The sequence below is a fragment of the Alligator mississippiensis genome, chromosome 1 (assembly GCF_030867095.1).
Source record: "Alligator mississippiensis isolate rAllMis1 chromosome 1, rAllMis1, whole genome shotgun sequence".
Classification (NCBI taxonomy): domain Eukaryota; kingdom Metazoa; phylum Chordata; order Crocodylia; family Alligatoridae; genus Alligator; species Alligator mississippiensis.
This window is the reverse complement of record NC_081824.1, coordinates 301,222,512-301,247,073: the sequence shown is the minus strand read 5'-3', so window position 1 is coordinate 301,247,073 and position 24,562 is coordinate 301,222,512. Positions and strand designations below refer to the sequence as shown.

At 43.1% G+C, this 24,562-nt stretch overlaps 1 protein-coding gene across 4 annotated transcripts in view; it reads left to right on the top strand.

The window, feature by feature from the left end:
• Positions 1-18,458, top strand: part of LOC106738022 (CD276 antigen homolog) — a 49,366-nt gene extending 30,908 nt beyond the window's left edge. For 2 of the 4 annotated variants that reach the window (XM_019487212.2, XM_019487211.2), the window contains 5 exons: positions 48-131; positions 604-656; positions 10,741-11,082; positions 12,370-12,405; positions 16,459-18,458. In XM_019487212.2, the coding sequence (XP_019342757.1) occupies positions 124-131; positions 604-656; positions 10,741-11,082; positions 12,370-12,405; positions 16,459-16,568 (549 nt within the window). In that variant the 5' untranslated portion in view covers positions 48-123 and the 3' untranslated portion in view covers positions 16,569-18,458. Of the gene's footprint in view, positions 1-47; positions 132-603; positions 657-10,740; positions 11,083-12,369; positions 12,437-16,458 lie in introns of all 4 variants that reach the window. The other 2 variants (XM_019487214.2, XM_019487215.2) reach the window with 2 other exon arrangements.
• Positions 18,459-24,562: the final 6,104 nt, after the last annotated feature.

The following is a 24,562-nucleotide window of genomic DNA, read 5'->3' as shown; positions in this document are numbered from 1 at the left end:
AGTCCTGACAGCAGAGATCATGTCTTTCTCACCTTGTTATTCCACAGAGGCATCACCATTCTATGAGGAGGCACACATGGAAAACTTAATGAAGTGAGAGGATTTGCAGCAACTGGTGCAAAAATGAAGAGGTAACCTAGTAACCCTTTTGATGCATTGCAGCTAGTCAGGTGGTGGAAGCATTTGCAGAGTTAGTTAAAAATAGTAATGACAATACATGGTGTTTCAGCCTTGATCAGACAAACACAATAAAGATAAAACAGACTGGGTGCACCAGATCCCCGCCCCCCCCCCCAACCCACCCCCAACAACAACAACAACAACAAAATAAAACCCACAAAGTGGGAAAGTTTAGGTCTAGAAAAAAAAAAAAAAAAAGCCATGACTGACACCTTCCCCCCCACCCGCAACCCCAGTTGTAAAACAATGCAACTGAGATCCTAAGCGATGACATTTATAACAGTTTGTATATAGATAATAGCAATATGCATGGTGTAGGCTAGAGGTGCAATTTAACAAGTACCAAATTTATTAGATTAACAAAGCAATTGTCCGAGTTGCAGAACCAAGACCAGTCTAAATTTGTTTTCTCTTATTACACAGGGCAGGTGTCCTTCACTTGATCACTTGCTTACTACTGTGGTTTGTACCTGGTGGTAAGTATACCACAACCTGAATTACTGAGTTTTTGCATATATAGCTACAAAGTGCAGATTAACATATTTTTGGTTCTCAGAGCATTGTTAATGTAAAAGGTTCTGAATGTACATGTCATAGTCCAACCAAGTGCAGGGGATCTGGACCCGATGATCTGTAAGGTCCCTTCCAGCCCCTAACATCTATGAAACTATGAAATCATTCTGAATTGCACTCCATAGAATCAGCTTTCTTAGATCTGTCTCCTCAACAAAGAAGATCAGGGAAAAGACAGGAGCATGCGGCACTTCAAAGATTAATTGGTTTGGTGCCACCCTACCCTGCCTTCAGACTAACATAGCTAACTACCTCTCTCTGATTATTTCAAGTGTTCACTGTATCAAGTTATTGGACTCAGTAGAGGGAATAACAGTGAAATATGAGTGCCTGATCCAAAGGTCCCTGGCGCTTCATAATTTATGACCCTATATAAATGCAGTGTGCCATACTATTACAGGATTGAATTATTGGTAAGAGCTGGGTGGCTGTTTGGAAGGCCTAACCCCAAACATGAAGAATTTATACTTAAAAAAAAAATTATCTGCAAGGTAATTGGCATATGAAGTAACTTTTCTGATTGGAATAATTATAAAAAGGCTTGCACCATTATTTTCCGAAGGCTTTGCAATAGGTCAGGGGAGGATTTCCTCATGCAGGTTTTATCTGTCTCACCATTCTAAAAACACAATTCTAATTTTTAATACACCTTGTCCCCATGTTGTGAGGTGAGAGCGTTTCTTTTGCCAAATAGATACCACGTCGACTGATGCATGGGTCACAGCAACCCACCACTAAGACACTGGAAAGTTTAATAAAACTTCTGATTCACTTTTCCTTTGAAGCTGTTTGAGTTCAGTTCTTCTGATCGAGGTGCTGAGCCTGCAGATGCTCAGATCTGTCACACATCCCATGTTACATTTAAGAGTAGCATAGAGTTTTTAGGGAAATGAGATATTACTAACCCTCTACATGACGCAACTTAAGCAACCAAAGAGACAAGGAAGAAGTGCACTACGCACTACTTTTAGCACTGAAATGGATTGGTGTTTTGTCCTTTACTGCAGGTGTATTTTCTGTTCCACTAACTTCATGAACTGTTAGACACATTGCCTATTACATCCAAAAGACACTTTCAACATTGCTCGTTTCTAAAACCTTCTTTCCTCTCCCCATTTCCCATGCTTATAATTATTTGCTTCCCCATTTTCTACTGGATTTTAAGCTTCTTAAAGGGTATAAACTATCATGATATGCATCTAAACAAACAGATACCATTTTTCTTAGTCAAGGTTATTCATCACATCTTCTGAAGAGAGTCTTTTAGAGCCTGGTTGTACCATCCTTCAGACTGACCAATATCCAAGCAATTCTGAAGCATCAGTAGGAACAAAGCTCTTAAGTTCTTACTGTAAGAACTGCAGGGGCCCAAAAATAATTACAAGACTCCCAAACAGTCAGACCAGCCTCCTCTGATGAATGGTAGGACAGCTGTTTAAGGGATACAAGCTTTTAATTCTGTTGCAGTCAAATGCCCAATGGGGGTGGGGTAGAGGGTCAGTTAAGTTACTTGCTAGGTACACAAGAGCAATTAACTGAAAAAATAGGTACCTATTTGTGTAGCTTAGCTGCAGCATCTAACAAGAAAGGTCCTGCAAGAAAATACAAATTGGCAATTTGAGTGGTTTTGATAGAAGACTTAAAGTTGCTTTGCATTGACACACAATAGTGAACCAGGGGACATTAATGCAGTACTGTAATACTTATGACAGAACAGGAATCCCAGAGGATTATGCATCAGAATACAATAATAAAAGCATAACAAACTCATCTTCAATTTGACCCATTAAAGGTCTCACTAGTGTTAACAACAACAACTCTTTTTTAAAGAAGATTCTTATCTGGAAGAACTGCTGAATCCAAGAGTAAACACTATATCTGTACATCCACTGTTTCTAGGGTTGCGAGTGTTGTACAATGTTTTTTGCCTATAGAGCAAAGAAGACAAGATGGAAAGGGCAGGGATGAGAGAAAACTGTAGTCTAATAGGACACTACTCACCCGACTTCAGAGCCTCCAGTGCTTCGCTACTGTCTGTGCCAGAATTCAGTGCAGAAGCACCATCTCTTGGCTATGAACTTCTCCAGTTTTATTCTTTCCAGGGGAGGAAGGACCCAGAATAAGAGGGGAGAAAAACGAGGAACTCAAAATAGGATCCTTTGGAAAGTCTCTGGCAGGGTACCACTCTTTTACACAGGCCCAATCTTTATCTAAGCACTTTCAGCCAGCCTCTGCAGATGTAGTCATCCTCTTGAAGGAGACTTGCCCATCAGCAAAATAGCCAAGATTCCTGGCTATAGTGAAGCTTTTCCTAGAGGAAAGCAAAAGCTAAACTCCACTCATCTTCCTGGTCAATGCCCAGCTGAGCAAGTCCCTCTGTCCTTTTAACTCCTTCTCTGACACCAACTGCAGGTGCAACAGGGCAAAAGCAACTGGACCCCCTGCCCTCCATCATCCCTGTCCTGGCTAGTAAGGGCTTGCACACTTGATGACAGGAGGAACAGCAGCCAGGAAAGGTTCAAGTTTGACTGACCTTTGCATTCATTTCTCATAACAAACACACCCATGGAAATTACAATATATTAAAAAATCTGGAAGACAAGGTTTAAAAAATTAATAGGATCAGGAATCATACTGGGCACTTCCCCCTTTCATTTGTTAAACCGCCTTAGCATGGTTTGTCTCAGCTTTGGACTGCATTTGCATTTGGGTGTGGAGACTCTTTTTTACAGTCTCTGCTTGAGTCCATCATCCTTAGAGAGCACCCATATAGAAAGCACAGAGTTTCACTCTCTCACACTCCTTCAGATATCCCCATGGCAGAGGGCACATCCCTAAATACATAGACCTGCTAAAATTCCAGCTTTCTGGGGTTTTCATAGGTCCTACGAATAAATGTAACAAACTAAAACAGAGTGAACTATTCTAGACTCCCCCCTTTCTACTCCAGTTCCTTTGGTTTATCACAGCCTCACGTCAGAGAGGCCCTAACAAAAAGCGGTTCTCAAATGATCCAATACTTCTTAACCTCAGTTCTCTCCTTCCTTGACTGCTGCATGTGTGTCCTCAGCCTAACACACCCTCTCCACCTGTACCAGATGAGGTTAATGAAATTCCCAGGTGTTCTTCAGTTCCTCTTCAGCCCCCAGTTAATCCCTTTGTGGTCAATGAAGAGCAGGTATCCTGGTTTTGTCTTCTGATTTCAAAAAATCCCCGATTTTCAGATTTAAGTAACCCAAAATCCACTTTTTTCCATGATTAAAATGAAATGCCACTAATATATATATATTGGTGGCATTTCATTTTAATCACAGAAAAATGTGGATTTGGGGTAACTTTTTTAAATCTGAAAAATAGGGAATTTTTTTTAAATCAGAGAAAACCAGGATCCCTGATGAAGAGAAATACAGCCCATCTTACTGGATTTATGCAAGCTGTCTAGCCCTGATCATTACTTGGGGCTAAGCATGACTGTAATTAAACTGCCAGTGAGTAAGACAGCCGCTTGCTTTCTACAGCACCATAGTCCATGTCAATCCTGACATAGACTGTTTCACAGAGAAGGTTTAACCTCTCTAACCAAAAGAGCTTCATTATCTTTAAACATGCAGGCTACCTACAACAACAGCCTCCTCTTGCACTGGAAGACAGACTGTAGAAGGTTGTATATGTAAGTGATGAGGCCCCAATTCAGCAAAATACTTGAGCACATACTTATTTTAGGTAGATACTTGACTTCAGTCAGGCTGAGGCACGTACTGAAATTAAGCACAGTGCTTAAGTGCTTTGCTGAATAAAGCCGGATGTAAATCCTTACAGACGGTTTTTGGTGAATCAGAACTTGAGTCTTTTTTTCCTCCTAATCATGTTAAGAACACAGCAGCTCTGCATAGCTGCATTATAGCGGGTACACGGATAGTGGTAGTAGGAGTGCTATGTGTCAGCATTGCCAAAAACACGGAGTCCTGAGGGAACCAGACTATTTGAGAATTCAGGGAGTAGTTTCCACCTACTCATGCCCAAAAGGGGAAATTTCACAAGTGTTGTAATTTGGCCATTTTCAAAATTAAAATTCTACTTTTTGTTTCAACGTGCATATTTTATTTCATGAAAAAGTAGTATTTTTCCTATATAATAATAGACTTTTTTTTAAAGTTGAACGAAAGGGTTAAATTACCTGAAAACAAAACAGACTATTTTGTCATGGATCTAATGAAATATTTTGGGGCAACCCAAGACGAGATTTGTTTTTTGTTTCACCGGCCCACCAAAAATTTGTTTTGGCTTAACCTGAACCAAATTTCTCTCCCCCGCTATTTTTTGGTTCAGCCTCATTGCAGAACTACTGTTTAAGGAAAGAATCAATTACTTTGATACCTGCATGCTTCTAAGGATGTGTATGTATTCTTACCTTAATATTTCCTGACTGTTGCTAAGAAAATTAACGTATGCCTTAGAACCACAAATAGCCATGCACGCATTTTTTCCCATATGGAGAAGAGGGCAAAATATTCCATCTTAAACTGCAACTTGAGATTAAATTGCTTTTTTCTGAAAAGAAAAATGCAAGTATTGAAGCTTGATGCCATCAAATGAAATGCTGATGATGTATGTCTATGAACAGAGAGCACTGTTTCAGATTATGGATCTCAACAAGAAAAAACTAAGGATTTGTCTATATCTGAAAGTGAACTCAGGGTAGTGTGTGGATTTAGAACAGGACTCGTTCCTGAACAGCTGTGTAAACAAATCCCCAGCAGTAATAATTTCAAAAATAGCTACCTCACAGTATAGATGCAGAAGCCTTTGTAGGTGCCTAGGATGTGGCACAATTTTTAAAAGACTGGTCACTTAGTTAGCTCTACTGACCTGGTTTTTTCTATTACTGATTCTCAAATGTGGTCATATCACTTCCAGATAAATAGTTGCAATGAACTCTAGTAGTGAGCAAACCGACAGGTATTTATTAAGGACAGTTAGCCCCTCCAAGGGGCCATCAGTTGCCATAATCCTATTCAGACTGTAGGCCAGGCCCATGGAGAACAGGAAACTCAATCCCCTGTATCAAAAAGGAAGTGCAATAGCTATCTTTACCTTTTGTTAAAATCCATACTATATCATAGAAAATAAGCCTCAAGACAGATATTTTCCAAATTTAGTAGCTAATAAAATTTATCAAGGATAATTCCATTAAAAAGTATGAGGCACCCAGGTGCTGCAATTAGTAGGAGACTTAAAAATACCTAAGATAAATTTTGAAGGTACTGTAGATTCCTCTTATTGGAATCACTTTGGGAAATGGTGGTTTGATTCTATTAACCAGCTGATTCCATTAAAAGGAGACCCGTTTTTTTAAAACGACAGATACTCACTCCTTCCCCACAGCTCCCTGGCCTTCCTCAGGCATCTCACCCCCCCTCTGCCCCCCACAGTCCCCACAGCCCTGCTGGTGCCCCTTGCCCCCACCCACAGCCCCCTGGCCCACCAGCCCTGCTGGAGGGGGGCCCCAGCTGCCAGGGACCCCAGTCCACAGCCCCTTTACCCTGGCAGGAGGCGACAGCTGCTGCACTGGAGCAGAGCCCAGCTCCCCACTGTGAGGGCTGGGCCCCGCTCCCGCCGCTGCGCGCGGGTTGGGAGGGGCGATCCGCGGCCCGTCTTTCGTGCACATGGGCTGTGGCCAGCAGCCCGGGCACGCGGGGTTGGAGAGAGCCGGCGGCAAGCTAGAGTTAGTCACAAACACGTAATGGTTGATTGAAGAGATTGTTTACTTACACCCAAAGATGGTAGTGGTGTAGGCTGGACAAGTTTCCAGGCACAGCTCCCGCTTAGATCCTCACTAGAGGACCACGACAAATTCGATTGCTCCCACTGAGTTGTTTAGGCTCCGCGGGTCCGGTTCGGTTGGGTTCGAAGGGTTCCCCGGAGTTGCTTAGGCTCCGCGGGTTCAAAGTTTACAGGAAAGGGATACGTCTGGGATTGCGATCGGCGACGGGGAGAGGCTAGAAGCAAAAGATCCGTAGGTTTGGTTCTATTGCCTGCTTAGGGGTGGCGCGTTGGGTCCGCGAGGGTCCACAGCGCTTGGAGATCTTCACACAGAGTCTCTCTTTTCCTCCCTCCTCCTTTCTCTCCTGGTGTTCGTGGAGTCCTCCCCCTTGGGCGGAAACCACTCAAGTCTTTTGTACAGCTAGCAAGCCAATAGCTAGCCGCCACGTGTGCCTACATTTGGAACTGGCCAATAATGTGGCGCGAATCCAAATACAAATGGCGGGAACTCCTTTGCAACGTGCATCACTAGTATGCAAAAGAAATGCACCCTGCAAAGAAGCTGTAATTTGGCGGGAAATCCCCCGTTGCACCAGAGTTCTCTCTCGCAGCAGAGAACTCTACCGTGCAAAGAAAGCTACAATCAGCCGGAAAATAATTTAGCGGTGCCGAAGCGCACACACAAACAAAAACCACAACTTTGGGTTGTGACATCCCCCCTTGCTGAGAGCATAGCTAAATTATGCCATACTCTTCCGAGCAGTCTAGAATTTTGTCGTAGTCATCAAATGAGTAAATAACCCAACAAACAAATACACAAACATAAAATTTGCTGTCCTGGGATTAAGTTACATAACAATCAAGAAATAATAATCAACATAAACACATAATCTGATTCATAACAAAATTGCATGATCAGGGCTTCAGTGGGCATCGTGGCGAGGTCATACGTCTCCTCACTTTTCTCGGTGATGTCGTCTCTCTTAGGGCTTCTCTTTGCCACGCGCTCTGAATTCCGGATCTGTAAACAGAAAACTCTCAAAACAGATTAATGACCTTATTCAACAAACTTAAACAGGTTTAAACAATTTTCATGGCTCAATTAGACGAAATCGTCGAAGATTCATCATCTGGTTCTTCTAAATAACAGAAACCTAACTCATAAGCTAACTGCCATTGGCCTGCGTCCCCTAAAATCCGAAGTTGCCGCTTGTTAAGTCCGGAACGCTGTAGGAGAAATCCAAACATGTATCGCTCCTCTGGGGTTCTCGGTGGCAGTGGTGGGAGATCGGATCCATGTTGTCTGGTGCCTTGAGGCCTGGTCGGGTGTTGACAGTCCCGATCAAAAGACAATCTTGGCTCCATCAGGATACGCAGTCTTGGCAACTGACAAAGAAGATTATTCATTAATCACGTTTAAATTCCATGGCCATAAGATCTAGCCATGAGACTATAGCTTCATCAGATTCCATCTCAGATTCATTATATAGATGCTGTAATTCTGTCCAAGCACGAATGCGACTGGTGACGACATCTCGATCATCAGTTGCTTGGTTGACCATGGCTGTAGGGCAAGCCGCTTTCTCAGGAGTTGATGTTGTCACAGGCTAAACTGCTGCCGCGGGGGTTACTGCTGCTGTTGCTGCTTCAGGCAGGAGGGGCGGATGCACTCCTTCGCTTGACTCTCTCCTTCATCAGCAGGAAGGCGTGGTCGGCAGAGACGTCGCTGCATCGCTAGGCGGGGTTGCCGGCGACGACGCTACGTCGATGGGCGGAGTCGCTGACCGAACTCTCGCGGGTTCGTTAGAAGCTCCACCCTTCTTTTCTGGTTCTTCCACGCGGTCTCCCTCTTGCTCGGCGCCATCTTGGACTGGCGTTTCAGGCTCCTTTTTCTCAGCTGCTTCTTTGACCGATCGGATCGCCATCTGCAGCTGGGTTTTCAAACTTAAATTTTTCTGCATTAAATCCATCACAGTACGAAAAGTTGTACCACATTCTCCCCCCTTGTCGTACTGCAAGGCCACTCTTTTATCCGCGGCGTGTTCCTCCTTCTCCAGATCTGCGCGGAGTTCGGATGGAAGCTCGTGACCCTGTAATCTAGACATTATCATACCCGGGGGAAACCGGCCAATTGGCTCCAGTTCTTCACTCTCCCGAGCATATCGTAGGCATCGGGCACACTCCTGGGTGAAAGTCGGGTTCGTTTCGCCCGCCGGGTTGGGTTTGGCGAGGGACACAGTATCGAGGGGCCTAAACAGGACCCGCTCATCTCTCATTATACACCCGAACACCGCAGGGAGCAAGTACACTTCCCTTTCTCTCAGGGCTCCGTCTTTGGAGATTCCCTCTTCTCCCTTTAGCGACAGACGTCTGCTTATAAATCTTTCACCCGTTCCACCCGCCTGGTGGTAAGCGATATGCACCTCCAGATCCTCAAAGCTTTTCACTTGGCGCTGGCCATCGCGCCAAGGGCAGTTCTGAACCAACTCTAACTCTAGCGTATTTTCTCCTGATCCCATCCTCGTCGCCATGTGCGGGCCGGGCCCCACTCCCGCCGCCGCATGCGGGTCGGGAGGGATGATCCGCGGCCCGTCTTTTGCGCACGCGGGCTGTGGCCAGCAGCCCGGGCACGCGGGGTTGGAGAGAGCTGGCGGCGAGCTAGAGTTAGTCACAAACGCGTAGTGGTTGATTGAAAAGATTGTTTACTTACACCCAAAGATGGTCGTGGTGTAGGCTGGACAGGTTTCCAGGCACAGCTCCCGCTTAGATCCTCACTAGAGGACCACGACAAATTCGATTACTCCCACGGAGTTGTTTAGGCTCCGCGGGTCTGGTTCGGTTGGGTTCGAAGGGTTCCCCGGAGTTGCTTAGGCTCCGCGGGTTCGAAGTTTACAGGAAAGGGATACGTCTGGGATTGCAATCGGCGACGGGGAGAGGCTAGAAGCGAAAGCTCCGTAGGTTCGGTTCTATTGCCTGCTTAGGGGAGGTGCGTTGGGTCCGCGAGGGTCCGCAGCACTTGGAGATCTTCACACAGAGTCTCTCTTTTCCTCCCTCCTCCTTTCTCTCCTGGTGTTCGTGGAGTCCTCCCCCTTGGGCGGAAACCACTCAAGCCTTTTGTACGGCTAGCAAGCCAATAGCTAGCCGCCACTTGTGCCTACATTTGGAACTGGCCAATAATGTGGCGCGAATCCAAATACAAATGGCGGGAACTCCTTTGCAACGTGCATCACTAGTATGCAAAAGAAATGCACCCTGCAAAGAAGCTGTAATTTGGCAGGAAATCCCCCGTTGCACCAGAGTTCTCTCTCGCAGCAGAAAACTCTATCGTGCAAAGAAAGCTACAATCGGCGGGAAAATAATTTAGCGGTGCCGAAGCACACACAAACAAAAACCACAACTTTGGGTTCTGACACCCACCTGCTGCTGGTCACTGCGGGCTTGGGTGAGGGAGGTGGAGCCAGCTCCCCAGTGTGCCGGAGGGGCAGGGAGGGACCCATGCCCCCCAAATCTGTGCGTGGGGTGGGGGTGGGCATGGGCAGGGAGGGCAGTGATGTGGGATTGCAATCCTCAAAGCTACCATGCACACAGGGGGTTCATTGTCAGGGTGCCTGGCACCCATCCCACTTCCTGCTGGGGTCCCAGCCCTGCCCAAGTCCATCCCTCCCTCCCTACAGGGGCTCAATTCCCCGCCCCTTCCACCCCACCACACTTACCTGTGGGAGCTGCTCTCCAGGCTGTAAAGTACATGCCCATGGTGCCCCCTGCTTGACTGCCCTCCTCCTGCTCCCTCCCTCCCGCACCCAGCCCCCTGCAGGCTGGAACTCTGCCAGTCTGCAGAGGCCTCCTCACAAAGCTGCAAAATCCCCAGGCTTCTCTGGTAAAATGATCCTAAAACCCAAAACTTGTGATTCTAATATGAGTGATTTTTACATGTAATAATATACAAATGGTTTTGGTTTTCCCATGTTGATTCAAATAAGCAGCTGATTCTATTAACCAATGCTTCTATAAAGCGGAATCCACTACATCTACTACTGGTGGCAGATAGCTTCTGTTTTCAAGGTGTCAGAAGTTGGTACGCTACCATTACAGTCAATGATAAATTTAGATCAAAAGTTCTGAGAGGTAAGAAATAGAAAGTTCAGGTGCTCCAAAGTTCTCAGGAGTTTTCTCTTGACACTATCAACCTTTTTTCACACACAGCATTTTTTATTATTATTACAGTGGTTCCTCAACCAACTTTGTACCAAGCAATCAATGGAGACACTGCTATTCTGCCTTGTGCCAATCAGACATCTGAAAAACTGGACATGAAGAAGTATTCAATATACTGGCAGATTGAGTCATCAGTAGTGCATTTTTTTCATAATGGGGCAGAATCACTGAACAATCAGCTTAAAAGATATCAGAACCGAACCAGGCTCTTTTTGGATCAGCTGGAACATGGTAACTTTTCTCTAATACTCTCTCAAGTTCAGCATGATGATGAAGCTGTGTATACCTGCATCTACAGAAATGGAGAGACCAGAGCAATAGGGAAGCATGCAGTTAGACTGAATGTCTCAGGTAAGACTATTAGGAGTTGAACTTAAAGGGAGGGAGAAAAGAGGGATGATTCTCCACTGAGCTTATTGTAATGATGAAACGAATTGCATGTTGCTTCTGCTAGGGATGATTACAGTTTTTCAAATTTAAGTTCCTCCAAGTTTTAATCTCTCCAGTCTGTGATTTTATTGGAAGAATGAGATATGGGATGAGGAAGGAAAGATGGAGAACATTTGGGAAGCTTCAGGGTTGCACGTCTTTATAGGATCCAATGGTCCAAAGAAGGATCCCACCCACTTTCCCCTCTTTAATGACACTGACAAGAAAACATACCTCAAACTTTTTCCAGAATTTGGACATTGATATTTACAAATGCTACTGAGTACACCCTTTCCTTTTGCTACTGGAAGGCATGGGGAATGACAGTCAATGAAGCAAAATTAGCTTGACCTGCATGGGCCAGAGACAAAGCACAGTGGAGTTGATGAAAAGACTCACTGATTTATTTATGAGTGCAGAAAAAGGGTCTGTATACTTTCAGATTAATTATTAACTAATTTTGCACCTGTGACTTTATCTGAGTTGCTGAAAAGTAAAGAGAAAATCCATTGTACAGAAAAGGAGGCAGCAAGGTCAGTCCATCTCAATAGCTCATGGGACACAGACTTAATTAAATATGCAATAAAGATCTTTTCTTCTGTATGAAAAAAGTGAGGTCGTGACAAATACTTGAATAATGCTGACTACTTATACTGCATAAAGATTGTAGTTCTCTAGGAGCAGAGCTGGGAAAGATAATAATTTTTGGTAGCTGAATACAAAAATAGTGGGGGTGGGGAAGCTAACATTGGGAAAAACAAAACACAGTTGCTTCAGTGTTTTATGTAACACAATATCTAGAATTTTTCCTTCAAAAGATTATATAAACTGTCCTAAAACTTATTTTTTTTAATTAGGTCCATTTTTCAAGGGAACATGATGTTTTGAAATAAAAAATCTAAGTGTAATTTGGAAAGCCTCAAAATAAAACATTTTGCAATTTCCAAAGTGAACCATTTTGTTTGTAAAAATGTAAAATGTAAAAATAAAATATGTTGAATTTTAAAATGATTTTTATCCCATATCTTTGGCCAAAGCTATTAATCAAATTTGACCTTATTTTGTGAGCTGTTTTGCGATATCCAAAAAAAGTCTGTTCCTTGGCAAATATACCAAAAAAATCTTCCCAGTTCTGTCTAGGAAACATATTTCTTCATCTTGCTTACATATACATGACTAACCTGAATGTTGTTCTCTTTCAAATTCAAGATATCCAGCCAAAAGAAGGGAATTCTCTTTACCTTGGTGAGTTATACACTACTGAAAAAGCCATAGGGTAAGCTAGGGTTTCCTTCACCCCTTATTTGTATGACTCATTATGAGCCCTTCTAAGCAAGGGAGGCCCAATAAAGATTCAGTTTTGTCTCTCATTGGCAATACTCCTTACTGATCCCAACAAAATGCCGTTAGGAAGTACATGGGTTCAGCATGGGAAAAAAAACCTCCTATTTGCTTCCTAGATGAGAATACATCTACCACTAGAATAGTCCAAGCTCATAATAAAAAGAATTACAGTGCCAGCAGCCACTAGCCCTTACTTTTTTTGTTGTTGTTGCTAATATGGCACACGTTTGTACACACGTTCAAACGAATGGGCAGCCACTGGGGTTTTAGAACAGACAAAAGAACTTCTCCATAAATACCCTTAGTTTGGATGAACTGTTAAATCAAAAGGTTTGGAAAGGCACTTGGGTAATATATTAATAGATGCCTTAATAATACTTAGGGCAGATGTCTTTATGTAAGTCCTTGCAAGAAAAACTGAAATGATTCTTTTCCTGGTACAGTTCTGTAGTACAATGCAGCTGCTAAAGTCTAAACGTATTTATTTACCTTATATAATTGGCTGCACTAGGGTCCTTTGTAGAAACTTCTTGATCATGTGACTTATGACCTCTGAATCTGAGTTATGCAGATACATTAGTTTTATAATAAGAAAATTAAATGCTTTGACCCTTGCATGTTTGTCTCCAAGTACTTCCAGAACATCAAAGACAAGACAGGGTGCTGAGTTTCTAGCATAGGAGAGCTAGTGGAGAATAACTGTACCCTATTTTCTTACACCCCACCCCTACCCCGAATAGCATGCACCTTCTTTTTTGAAAGGCAAAAAGAAGAAAAAAATATTTTTTCATAAGTTATGGCTGCACAGAGCAGGGACAGGGCCTAATCTTTAACTGACTCACTTTCCCTTTCCTCCTTAACTAAAGCTGAAGCCTTAACTGCTGCTGAAGATTAGTCTCCATGGGTGGATCTAAGATTTTTAAAAGAGATAAATAGTCTCCAGGGCTGTGAAATAGAAGGAGAGAGGCCATGAGCAGCTAGCAGGCAGCAAAATTGCCCTAAAAAGGTTAACTTAATTAGAGGAATATCAAGACTATTCAAAGGAGAGATGATCATTAATCATTAACACCTCTGTAGTGAAAAGCAATGAAACATTAAGTCAACTGATTTCCTCAATTGCCTGGGTAGTAATACCACAGCTGCTGCAGCGTAGAGCAAAAATCAAAGCAAGGGGCTTCTATCCTGGGCAGAAAATTAGCTTCCCCATTTAATACCCATACTCTAATTTGAGGGTGTTGATTTGGGTAGAAAATGCATATTGCACGTTAGGAAATATGGTACGTTAAGCAAATGTCCTCCAGTTCTGAGCTATCTTCCTCAGTAAATTCTCTCCTTCCTATCCTAATTATGGCCTGAAGAAGGAGTGGCCAACTTGCAGCTTGGACAACCTGTGCGTGTGCCATGCAACAGATAAGGGAGGGGGCAGACACAGCAGATAGGGCAAGAAGCAGAAAGAGCAAGAGATCATACAGGGGCTGCAGGACATGAAGCATAATGCATAGCAACAGATTGAACCAGAAGAGAGAGCAGGATGACAGGCAGAAGAAAGGGAAAAGGATCAGCATGGCACTCGGGGAGGGTGTGTGATTATTTTATGCCACATCTGCCAAAAGGCACTGGCCTGAAGTATTGATGCTAGCTTTTCAGATTCCTAATTTGCTTCATAAAACTATTACCTTTTGTGAGGCATCCTTACTGATTTATGTTAGATCAACAACATAGTCAATTCTCGAATCAGTAGCCCTGAACTCGTACAGCTGACAAAGCACGCACACACACCATGACATCACTGTCAGGCCACAGAAAAAGAAAGAACACCAAAATCTTAAACAAACGCAAAGAAATACATTGTTTTTTGGTCTCGTTAAAAGTAGCAGCTCTCAGCTTAGTAGGTCACTTGCAATAAGCATCTTTAAAATTGCAGGAAATGGCCCTCTCAAAATTTAAAAATCAGCAAAAAGTACAAATGCAAAAGTGCTCCTGACCCAACAGCCTCTCAGAGGACAATGGGGTAATTTCAGAGTGCTGACCTTCATCTTTAATGTTGCTCCTGACAGTCGACTAAGATACAAAGTTACCAGACCAAAATAATAAATAAATAAGCAGCTAAGCCAACAAGACCTCTCTTGCTAGTTACATTCCACATGAATGATGACAAGTCCCCCAGGGGTCACATTCATTTGACAGGAAGGGAAAATTTCCTGGCAACAGCAAAACTAAGATACAGAAATAAGGAGGAAGAAGAGTAGAAGTTCATGCTCACATTCCTTTATTTTAAAGGAGAAATATGTAATAGAGCTGGTCAAAAAAATTCCTGACAATTTCTCCTCCTCCTCCAAAACAGACGCATTTTTTTTCAGATAAGATTTTTTTTTTTGTGAGAAAATTCTGGTATTTTGTAATGAAGTCTCTAAATAACTAATAAATAAATAAATAAATAAAGCTTAGCAGTTGTCTCCAATCAACAGTACATGGTATCAAGTTTTATGGCAGAAGCCTGAAATGTCAAAAGAAAGTTGGGACAATAAAAATAAAATTCCTGAAAAATGTTGATGAGTGCAGAAAGAAGTTCATTCACTAGCTTCAATTTTTATATTTCCATCAGTCACAATTAGCCCCATTTGCTGAAGCCTGTCTGGCATTCAGACTCTTTCTGGGAACCACCTAATACAGTGAGATGCCTGATAAGAACCTGTACTTTTCCTTTAGTTACCAAAAGAGTTCAGGCAGCTATTCACATTTTTCATGTGTGGGGAGAGGCCATAATCAAATCAAAACAAACACATACCTCCCCCCCTCCAAAACATCCTTTTGTTTTTCTTTTGTCATATTTTTAAACTCTCCAAGATCCTCTTCTATTCCTAGGATGGTTGTATTGCCACTTTTGGGCTCAGAGCAGACCCTTTCTAGTCTAATAGCAACTTGCTTAAGCTCTAGTCTGGATAGAAAACTCATTACAATCTTATACCTACATGCTAAAGGTATATTGAGGATGAGCAGAAATTAAAGAGTTGTACACAATATGTTTGTACATAATATGTCTTCTGGGAAGGGGATGGGGAAAAAGAACAATCTGACAGTTGTAAGTCATGTTACTTAATACACTGTTCTGAGGTCCTTCGAGACTATAGCCATAAGATCAGCATATAAATCTATATAGAACACAACCTGGTCTTTACAGAGAAGGTCTATGGCCTAAGTAGAATAGGGAAAATGCCTTTATCCTCTGGAATTTATTTTAAAAATTTGCTCTTTGAGGACTGTGAATAGAAGTACTTGATCTGGGACCCTAAGCGGAGAGAGGCCCTTTGTGCATTTTATACTTTTTTGTTTTAGTTAATGTGAGCCCATTAAGGTATAAACAAATATTACTGGTGTGGAAGTGGAGAACACTTTAATGTATATTAAAAACTCCAAAGCATAAAGAAATTACCACAACCAATGTGCTTTATACATTTATATATATTGTCTTGTACATCAGTCTTATGGAGGGAAAAAGATTCTGCTGCAGTCCTATATCCTGTATCTTTACTGATGAACTCCAAAAGCTGTATGGAATTTTTCAAATGAGTTAAAATGCAGATGAGCATGCAAACTTTAAAAAAAAATTCCCTTCATAAAATATAGCTGTTTCAAATTTACAGTGATTTTTACTATCACGCACTTATTTTTTAGAGCTGTTGTGAAACACCCATTTGTATTTTGGGAGGGAAACTATCCCTACTATTCAAGAATGACTAGCTTTGTCCAGAATAACTGAATCCAGAACTAGTACAATATACCTCCAGTACCTAGGCAGGAAAGAAGCAGGCTGTTGACCTTATTTGTGTTTCTGAATCTGACACAAATCTGAACTAAAAAGGTGGTAAACATCTGAAGTAGACAGCCTAGGAAGTCTTTAAATAGGGAATTATTGACTACTAATTGTACACACACATTTTTTTTTGCTCTTAGGTCAACCTTCACATCATCCTAATTGCAGCAGCAATGCAAAGGACTCAGATGCATTTGTTTTTTCTTTTCACCTCCTGGTGGTAATAATGGCTTGGATTTTACGACTGTGAATACAAACTTTCATCTTCAACCTTCTCCCAGTGAGTGACTTCAAACTGAACCCTTCTGTGTGGTTGACTATCACTGTTCCAGAAGCCACAAATGAGGCATTGATACTTGAGAAAAAGGTCACACTTTAGGTACCTGAATCCATATTTTGGTGCTCAGACAGGGGTCCTGAATCTTCAGAAACGGCAAGCATCAGAGATTGTGAGCCTGGCTTTTCTTTCACCCATATTTGGGAGCCTATCTTTAGCCATCCGCATGTGAAAAAATTGGTGATGATAGTTCTCTTGTGCTTTTGTTGTAATTACTATTTCAAATCACTGAGTCTTACAATACTATGTCACATTATAAAATTGTTCCTTACTGTGGTTATTTTGCGTAAGATTCCATATGTTTCGCAAAGAGAGAAATGAAAGAGTAGAAAGGGTAGCTGCTCTGCATGTCAGATAAAAAAGTGGAAGTAGTAGAATTGGTTGTGAAAATCAAGAGTGGAAACACTGTCACAGAAAATTTTGAGGCTGTACAATTGTAGCTCATATTTCTGCTCTTTTATGTGTCTAGGTCATCTATGATCCCTCCTTCTCCTTCAAAAAGAAATACTCTATTCACTCAATAGGAAGAAGAGTAATGGTGGAAGGCAATGAAACATTTAAAGCAAGCAAGTGCAGAGGAAGATGATCCCACCAACAGATCAGCCAGACTTTAAAAGACATAATCTGGCATTTTCACCCCCTCTTCCTCATAGAACATAAGTTAAATACAACCAGTTGACAAAAGTCTGAAGTTCTACTTGGTCTGGATGCAAGCAATCCCATGACCATTGACACCTAGTTACTAATTCATATAGGATGTATTTAAACAAACAAAACAGGAATACAGAATGATTTAAGCATCCGAAGTTTAGGAATGATAATTGTCTGGATTGCACTGGTCTGTTCTTTGGAATGCTCCATGCAGGAAACTAAAGAGGATATCTCTCCATGTTTAAGGTTGAAATTAACTTCCTATTGATTAACTTCCTATTTGGAGCTGGACCGTTCTCAGTGGTGGCAGATGACAGAACAAGAAGCAATGGTCTCAAGTTGCAGCAAGGGAAGTTTAAGTTAGATATTAGGAAGAATTTTCTCAAGAGAACGGTAGTAAAACACTGGTACAGGCTACCTAAAGAGATTGTGGACTGTCCATCCTTGGAGGTTTCTAAGACTCAGCTAGACAAAGCCTTGGCTGGGATGATATAGGTGGGGATGATCCTGCTTTGAGCAGGGAGTTGGACTAGATGACCCCCTGAGATCCCTTCCAATCCTAATTTTCTATGGTTCTATAATATCAAGAAAAATTGCATAACCTGTGGGACAGCCTGCTACCATCATGACTGCAGTGCTGGATAATTTCTTACCAAGGTTGGAGTAACATCAGAGCATCTCAGAGGGGAGGAAAAGTAGCTCACAAGAATGTACTGTGAGCAGCTTGGTTTTGGATGAAGTCATTCTACACTCCTTTACAAACAAGACACAACTGTACTTGCTGGAAAGGAAAAAAAGGAAACAAGAGACCTGCTGCTCCTTTCTGCAGCCTTTGATGAAAGAGATTTTCAGGGAACAGAGACAGATACCCCTAGTGTGGGGAAAAAGCTCATGAAAATCTCTGCACCTGAGTCACGGCTGGAATCAAACAGAGCCAGTATGTACATATACTGAAATGATAGAGGAGTAGTTGGGTATAAAGGCTATGTATCGATTTAACAGAAAGATTTGTTTTAAAATATGTACATATTTGTAACGTCTTCCATTGTCTTATCTTCCACATGTTGTTTGTTGTCATAAAGCATAAGCTCTTCAAAACAGATGTTAGCCTTCTACTAGAAGGAAAATAATAAATAATGCAGTCACATGCCATACCAGCTCTTCTCTGGCAATCTCATCCATTTCTGTAGAACTTAAAACCTGTTAAAAAACACCACCTACCTCTTCTGAGTGCAAACATAACCTTCAAAAGTGGAACCACTTCAGGACAGTCTTCCTGTGTCTGCTTGCATGCAAACCACAACTCAGAGGTGTGGGCTGCTGGCTTTCACCTCAACAATCACATGCCATGTGGCAATAACTTAAAGGTCAAGCTCTTTAAAAAAACATTCAGTGCAAGAACATAAAATGTGACCCCCCCCCCGCAACTGCAGATGCAATTAGTATCATTTTGTACTTGCATGGGTTGCTTGGACAAGCAAATGGACAGACACCTAAACAGTGGTTTGCCTGTATAATCTACCATGCATTCACAACAGCCTGAGCAAAGTGTAGACAATACAAAGCTGCAAGAGTTCTTGAAGCTAAAAGAAGTCCTTCCCTTTTCTTTCTTAAAATTATCCCAAAGCATTGGCATTGCTAATTACTTATCTTCTGATAATAGACTGTCAATGTCTGCTAGCTCCGCAGGCTGCAATTTTGGGATGCTACAGTACCATTCCTAGTTTTTCTTCAACACTATGTTGTAGCCAGGGTTCGAATTACACTTTGACTCTTGCCTGGGGGGGGCAGAGGGCTGCCCATCATGATGCCCAAATAAAATCGGAGACCCCTCCCAGGTTATGTTTTTCAAATCTTACTGGGGGGGCTCTCATCTCTTGGGGAGGAGGGGAGGGCTCAGCCTCCCCACACCCAGTCCCCCATAATTCAAACCCTGTTGTAGCCTGTCTCTGGACCAGCATAGCTACATCACTCCTACACTAAGAGACCCTTGTACATTTTTCTGGTAACAAGTCACTTAGGGGTTCACAGATTTCATAAACATTAAGGCTGGAAGGGACCTCAGAAGATCATCGAGTCCAGACCCCTGTCCCAGGGGCAGGAAGTCAGCTAGGGTCAAAGGATCCCAGGAAGATAGGTGTCCAAATGTTTCTTAAAAGAGTCCAAAGTGGGTGCTTGCACCACCTCCGGTGGCAGTCTATTCCAGGCCTTCGGGGCTCAGACAGTAAAGAAGTTTTTCCTTATGTCCAGCCTGAAACCATCTTGGAGGAGCTTGTGACCATTTGACCTTGTCATCCCTTGGGGCGCTCTGGTGAACAGACGTTCCCCCAGATCCTGATGCACACCCCTTATATACTTATAGGCAGCCACCAGGTCCCCCCAGAGCCTGTGTTTTTCTAAGCTGAAGAGTCCCATGGCTTTCAGCCTCTCATCATAGGGCCTGTTCTCCTGCCCTCTGATCATACACATGGCTTTCCTCTGGACTCTCTCAAGCTTTTCCACATCTTTTTTCAATTGTGGAGCCCAGGATTGGATGCAGTACTCCAGCTGTGGCCTCTTCAAGGCCGAGTACAGTGGGAGGATGACATCCTGAGATTTGCTAGAGAAGCATCTATGGATGCAAGCCAGAGTTTTGCTCATTTTACCAGTTGCAACATCGCATTGGTGGCTCATATTCATCTTGTGGTCAGTCATAGCCCCCAAGTCCCTTTTGGCCATGGTGCTAGCAAGCGTAACACTGCTGAGCATATAAGCATGCTGTGGGGGTTTTTTCCCTTGAAGTGGAGTACCTTGCATTCTTTAGTGTTGAATGTCATCAGGTTTTCATCCGTCCATTTTCTGAGCCTGTCGAAGTCAACTTAGATCACCAGCCTATCCTCAGGCATGGATGCTTTATCCCAGTTTGGTGTGATCGGCAAACTTGGCCAGTCTGCTTCTGACACCAATGTCTACATCATTAATAAAGATGTTAAAGAGTATAGGCCAAAGGACGGAGCCTTGGGGGACCCCTCCTCCCCTCATGACTTTAATCATCGTAAAATGCAAATGAACATATCGCCAAATAGCAGTTCATTTTCTTAGCTATTACATTATTCTATTGTAAATAGACTTGCCTGTTGTAACTAAATGGTCACCAGAGACTTAAGTTTCAATGTTATGTGTAAGGAGTAATGCAAAAAATGCACTAGCATAAAGTCAATGCAATTATACATCAAAGTGTGGGATTTTCATCATTATTTGAGAACAAACTGAGTTAATCAGCATATGCAATTCTCTCTTTTTGCAATCACCATCCAAGCCAAGCAAGTGAACTGGAAAGTTTTAAAAATAGATATTAAAAAAAAAGTGGAAAAACACACAGAGTGACTAGTCTCAAAGCATAGCCTTGTTCCATTTGGTTTTGCTTCCGGACAGTTTTAGGCTCTCCCCATTTCTTCCTACAGCAGATTACTTCCACTTACAGAATTCTGACAACCCAAGCCATCATGGGAAAAATGACTTAAATGTAACTTCCTTAATTCTGCAAGAGAATTAACACCAAAATATATGACCTTCTTTTCAGCCAATGCAGACCTTTGAAGAGGGGAAAGAACATAGACTGGGAATCAAACCAAAGTCCTCTATGTATCCGTATTAATAAAAAATGCACTCTTTAAATGTGGAATCTGCCTTCAGATGGCTGCCAGGGTTTTTTGTTTTGTTTAGTTTTGTCTTTTTTACATAAGTAATGTTCATTTATATTTTTTTTTAATGTGTTGCTTTTTGGACACTTATGTAAGAGTTGCACATTTGAAAGATAATAGCTGATTTTTAGCTGAAGAAAATCTCTGTCCTGGAAGACTGTTCAGAGAGTGCCCCCTGCTGGTAAACATTCTGAAAATGGTTTTCATACTACAAACTAGAGTGAAAACGAGAGGAAGCCTCCATCCTTACTCTCATTTCTACTTTTAGAAACAAAGCACAGTTCCCAAATATGGAACTAAGGCAGGCCAAAGTTTCTAAATGCAAATAAAATTTTATCCATGGGCTCAGGCTGGCATACATTCTCCAAGAAAACATTATGAACATTCATGTAGAACATAGGCAGAAAATGCATGCTAACATTATACTAAGTCATCCCCTTCAGTCTTTACTGAAGACTTCATGCTGTCCAGGGGCCAGTCATTGCATATGTAAAGATAACCCTTCCTGTAGGAGCAAAAAGAATATGTATGTATATGTGTGTGCTGTTTGTTTCTGATACTATCAGATAATAAATTGTATTTACTACAAACTTAGGAGCTACCTAACTAGTGGCCAAGCTTCAAACAGCCACAAGTTCACGGAGAGGGGAAAACCCATCCTACAATTAAAAGAAACATGTTCTCTTCTTATTGTTTTGCAAACACATGTGGAATTTCCATCTAGTCAGTGGCTGAGAGCCAAAAGGAAATTAAAGCCTGTGCCAGCAACAGGTTTCAGATCAGATTCTACAAGATCCAAGACAAGCAAAACTGTGCCCCCCCACACACATAGTTTTGTGGTGTGCAATTAATTAGGATGACAAGCAAATAAAATTAACTTAATTCTTGTGTATGGTTAATTCATCCTCAGCCCCATGGGGAGATTTTAAATTACAGCTATTGTTGAGGGAAAGCTGAGGTATCACAACAAGTTGTCTTTGAAATTCCATACATACCAAAGTCCTGGGAAAAGTGTCATCCCTAGACACTATATGGATGGCTCCATTGTTCCTAGGCACAAACACAGAATCATAGAAATTAAGGGCTGGAAGGGACCTTAAAAGATCATCAAGTCCAACCCCCCTGCTCTAGGCAGGAATATAGCTGAGATCAAATGATCCCAGCAAGGTGTCTGTCCAGTCTCCTCTTGAAGACTTCCAAGGCTGGGGACTGCACCACCTCCTTGGGAAAGTCAATTTCAGATTCTGGTCACCCTTACCATAAAGAAATTCTTCCTTACATCTAACCTGAAACCATCCTCTACATCTTGAAGCCTTGATCACTGAGGTGGTTGTTTGGGTAGCAAAGCCCCACCTCTTGACAGCCTTGAAGAGGCTGCCCATGACCTTGAACTTCTGTTGATAAATACATATTGGCAGGTATGTATTTAGAGACCTACCCACCAAGGGGATATGCACTTATTCAACACGTTTTTCAGAATGTGTCAATTCAATACCAGTTTGGATTTTTAGGGGTTGTGTGTTTATTCCCTGATACACAGCACAGTAATTCCTCCAGAAAGCCACAAAGACAGGCATCACCATGTTCGAGACTCTGACTGACCAAAGAAGGCATAGGTGGGCATTGCTCCAATTTGGGTGACTAGGGTCAGTGAAGACTGAGAGGACTGCAAGGACAGACACTGCTTTGATGACCAGTTATCTCATTCTACAGGAACAAGTTACAACGTGATACTAAATTTTTATTCAAAACACTTCCCCCTTTCTTAGGAAGGCCTTATCTGTCTAGCCATAGGAAAAGAAAGCTTTTGCCAGCTGAAAGACTCCCTGCCTCTGCACTACAGCTATCACCACCCAAACCATACCCACTACAAGTCATGTGCATAAAAATATCCTACTGTAAGTGCAACCTCACTGTAGTTAGTAGTACTAAATGCATCCACACGAAGTCAGCCTCTGAGGACCAAAAAGTACGAGTGAGCCCAGGTTACAGCAGTCTTGTAGGACAGTGGTTCTCAACCTTTTTCCTACTAGCCTGTCCCAACCTCCAGTCCCCTGCACCCCCAAGGCCATGCTGGTGTCCCTCACTCCCAACCCGTAGCCCCTGCTCTCCTCAGCCCTGGTGGAGGGGTCCCCAGCTGCCCCCATCCTGCTTGGGCTGGAGCACAGTGGCTAAAGCAGCTCTGGCTCATGCGGGCAGCAGCAGAGCAAGTCTGGCCCCAACACAGGCTGGAGGGAGGAGAGGTCTGTGGCACCCCGCTCCCTGAGCTGGGGCTCCCACACTGTGCCAGGCAGCCTGGTCAGGGCCCCTCCCGCCCCCCAAGCAGCATCTCCCGACCACTCTGCCCCTACAAGCACGGGCACCGGCCCGAGTGCCACCAACCTAGCCACGCAGCTCCCTCTGCCCCTTCCCCTGCTGGAAGGGGCAGGCGCCTTCCCACTGCCCCTCTGCCTGCTGCAGCTCATGACCCTTTGAAATATTCTTGCGACCCACTTCTGAGTCGTGACCCACGGATTGAGAAACGCTGCTGTAGGAGATAATATAGCAGTATATGTAGATGCAGATGTTCTCTCACCGATAGAGAGTATATATGCTATATTCAAGACACTAGTGCTTCCCAGCCTTTGTTTGCAGTTCCCTCCCATTCCCCCCCACCACACACACACTCACTGATTGTGTGCTTTTTCATGGGAACCTACCAATGTTGCAGTTTCCACAAACACTGCCAATTGTGTAGGTTCTGATTTATAACATCTATACAAATGACCAACCTAAACCAGTCTAAACAGTGTGCACCTGCTGGCTGGCATTGCTCCGCCTGACATCAGAAGAGCGGTGGCCAGCAGGATAGAATGATCAAGACAAAGTGAAGATGTGAGACGCCCACTGATGACCATCCCACAGCTCACAATGTCTGAAGTCATGCAGGAGCTTCTTCACCAGCACCCAACCTCTCAATGCCACATCAAGGAGACATGACTACAGATGTGGAACGAGAGGCTGAAGAAAATCCCTGACAGCCAAAAAATGGACATTCCAGCAGCTAAGCCCTTACCACCAGGGGCTGAAGAACCATGGCAAAAATGGCGATGTCTCAACCACCCACATACCAGAGCTGGACACTCCAAGGAACTAATGAAGAAGTGAGGCTATACCATTGGTTTAACCACCAGTGACTGCGGCACAGAGCCTCAGACTATGCAACACCTGCTTGAAGGCATGTGTGCCACCTGCTGCAATGCCCACCACTTGTAGGCACGTATACAATGAAAGATCTCACAAAGTACAATAAACCAGCACAAGCACATGTAACAAAATGGTCAAATGTGGTGTGGAGACACAAGAAGATGACCTCCTCAGCTGAAAATTGGGGTGGACATAGATGGTCAGAACCCATCTGGGCTCAACCACCCACCCACTCCCTACAACCTAAGTGACCAGTGAGGGTCAGATGACCCTCTACCCCTTCCTAAAAAAAATACTGACTTGGAAGAGGAAAGTGTCTGAGCAACCAGGCTCAATCTCTTACCCGCGCTGCTTTACCCTTAGCTTGTCTCTCCACTGGCTCTCAGA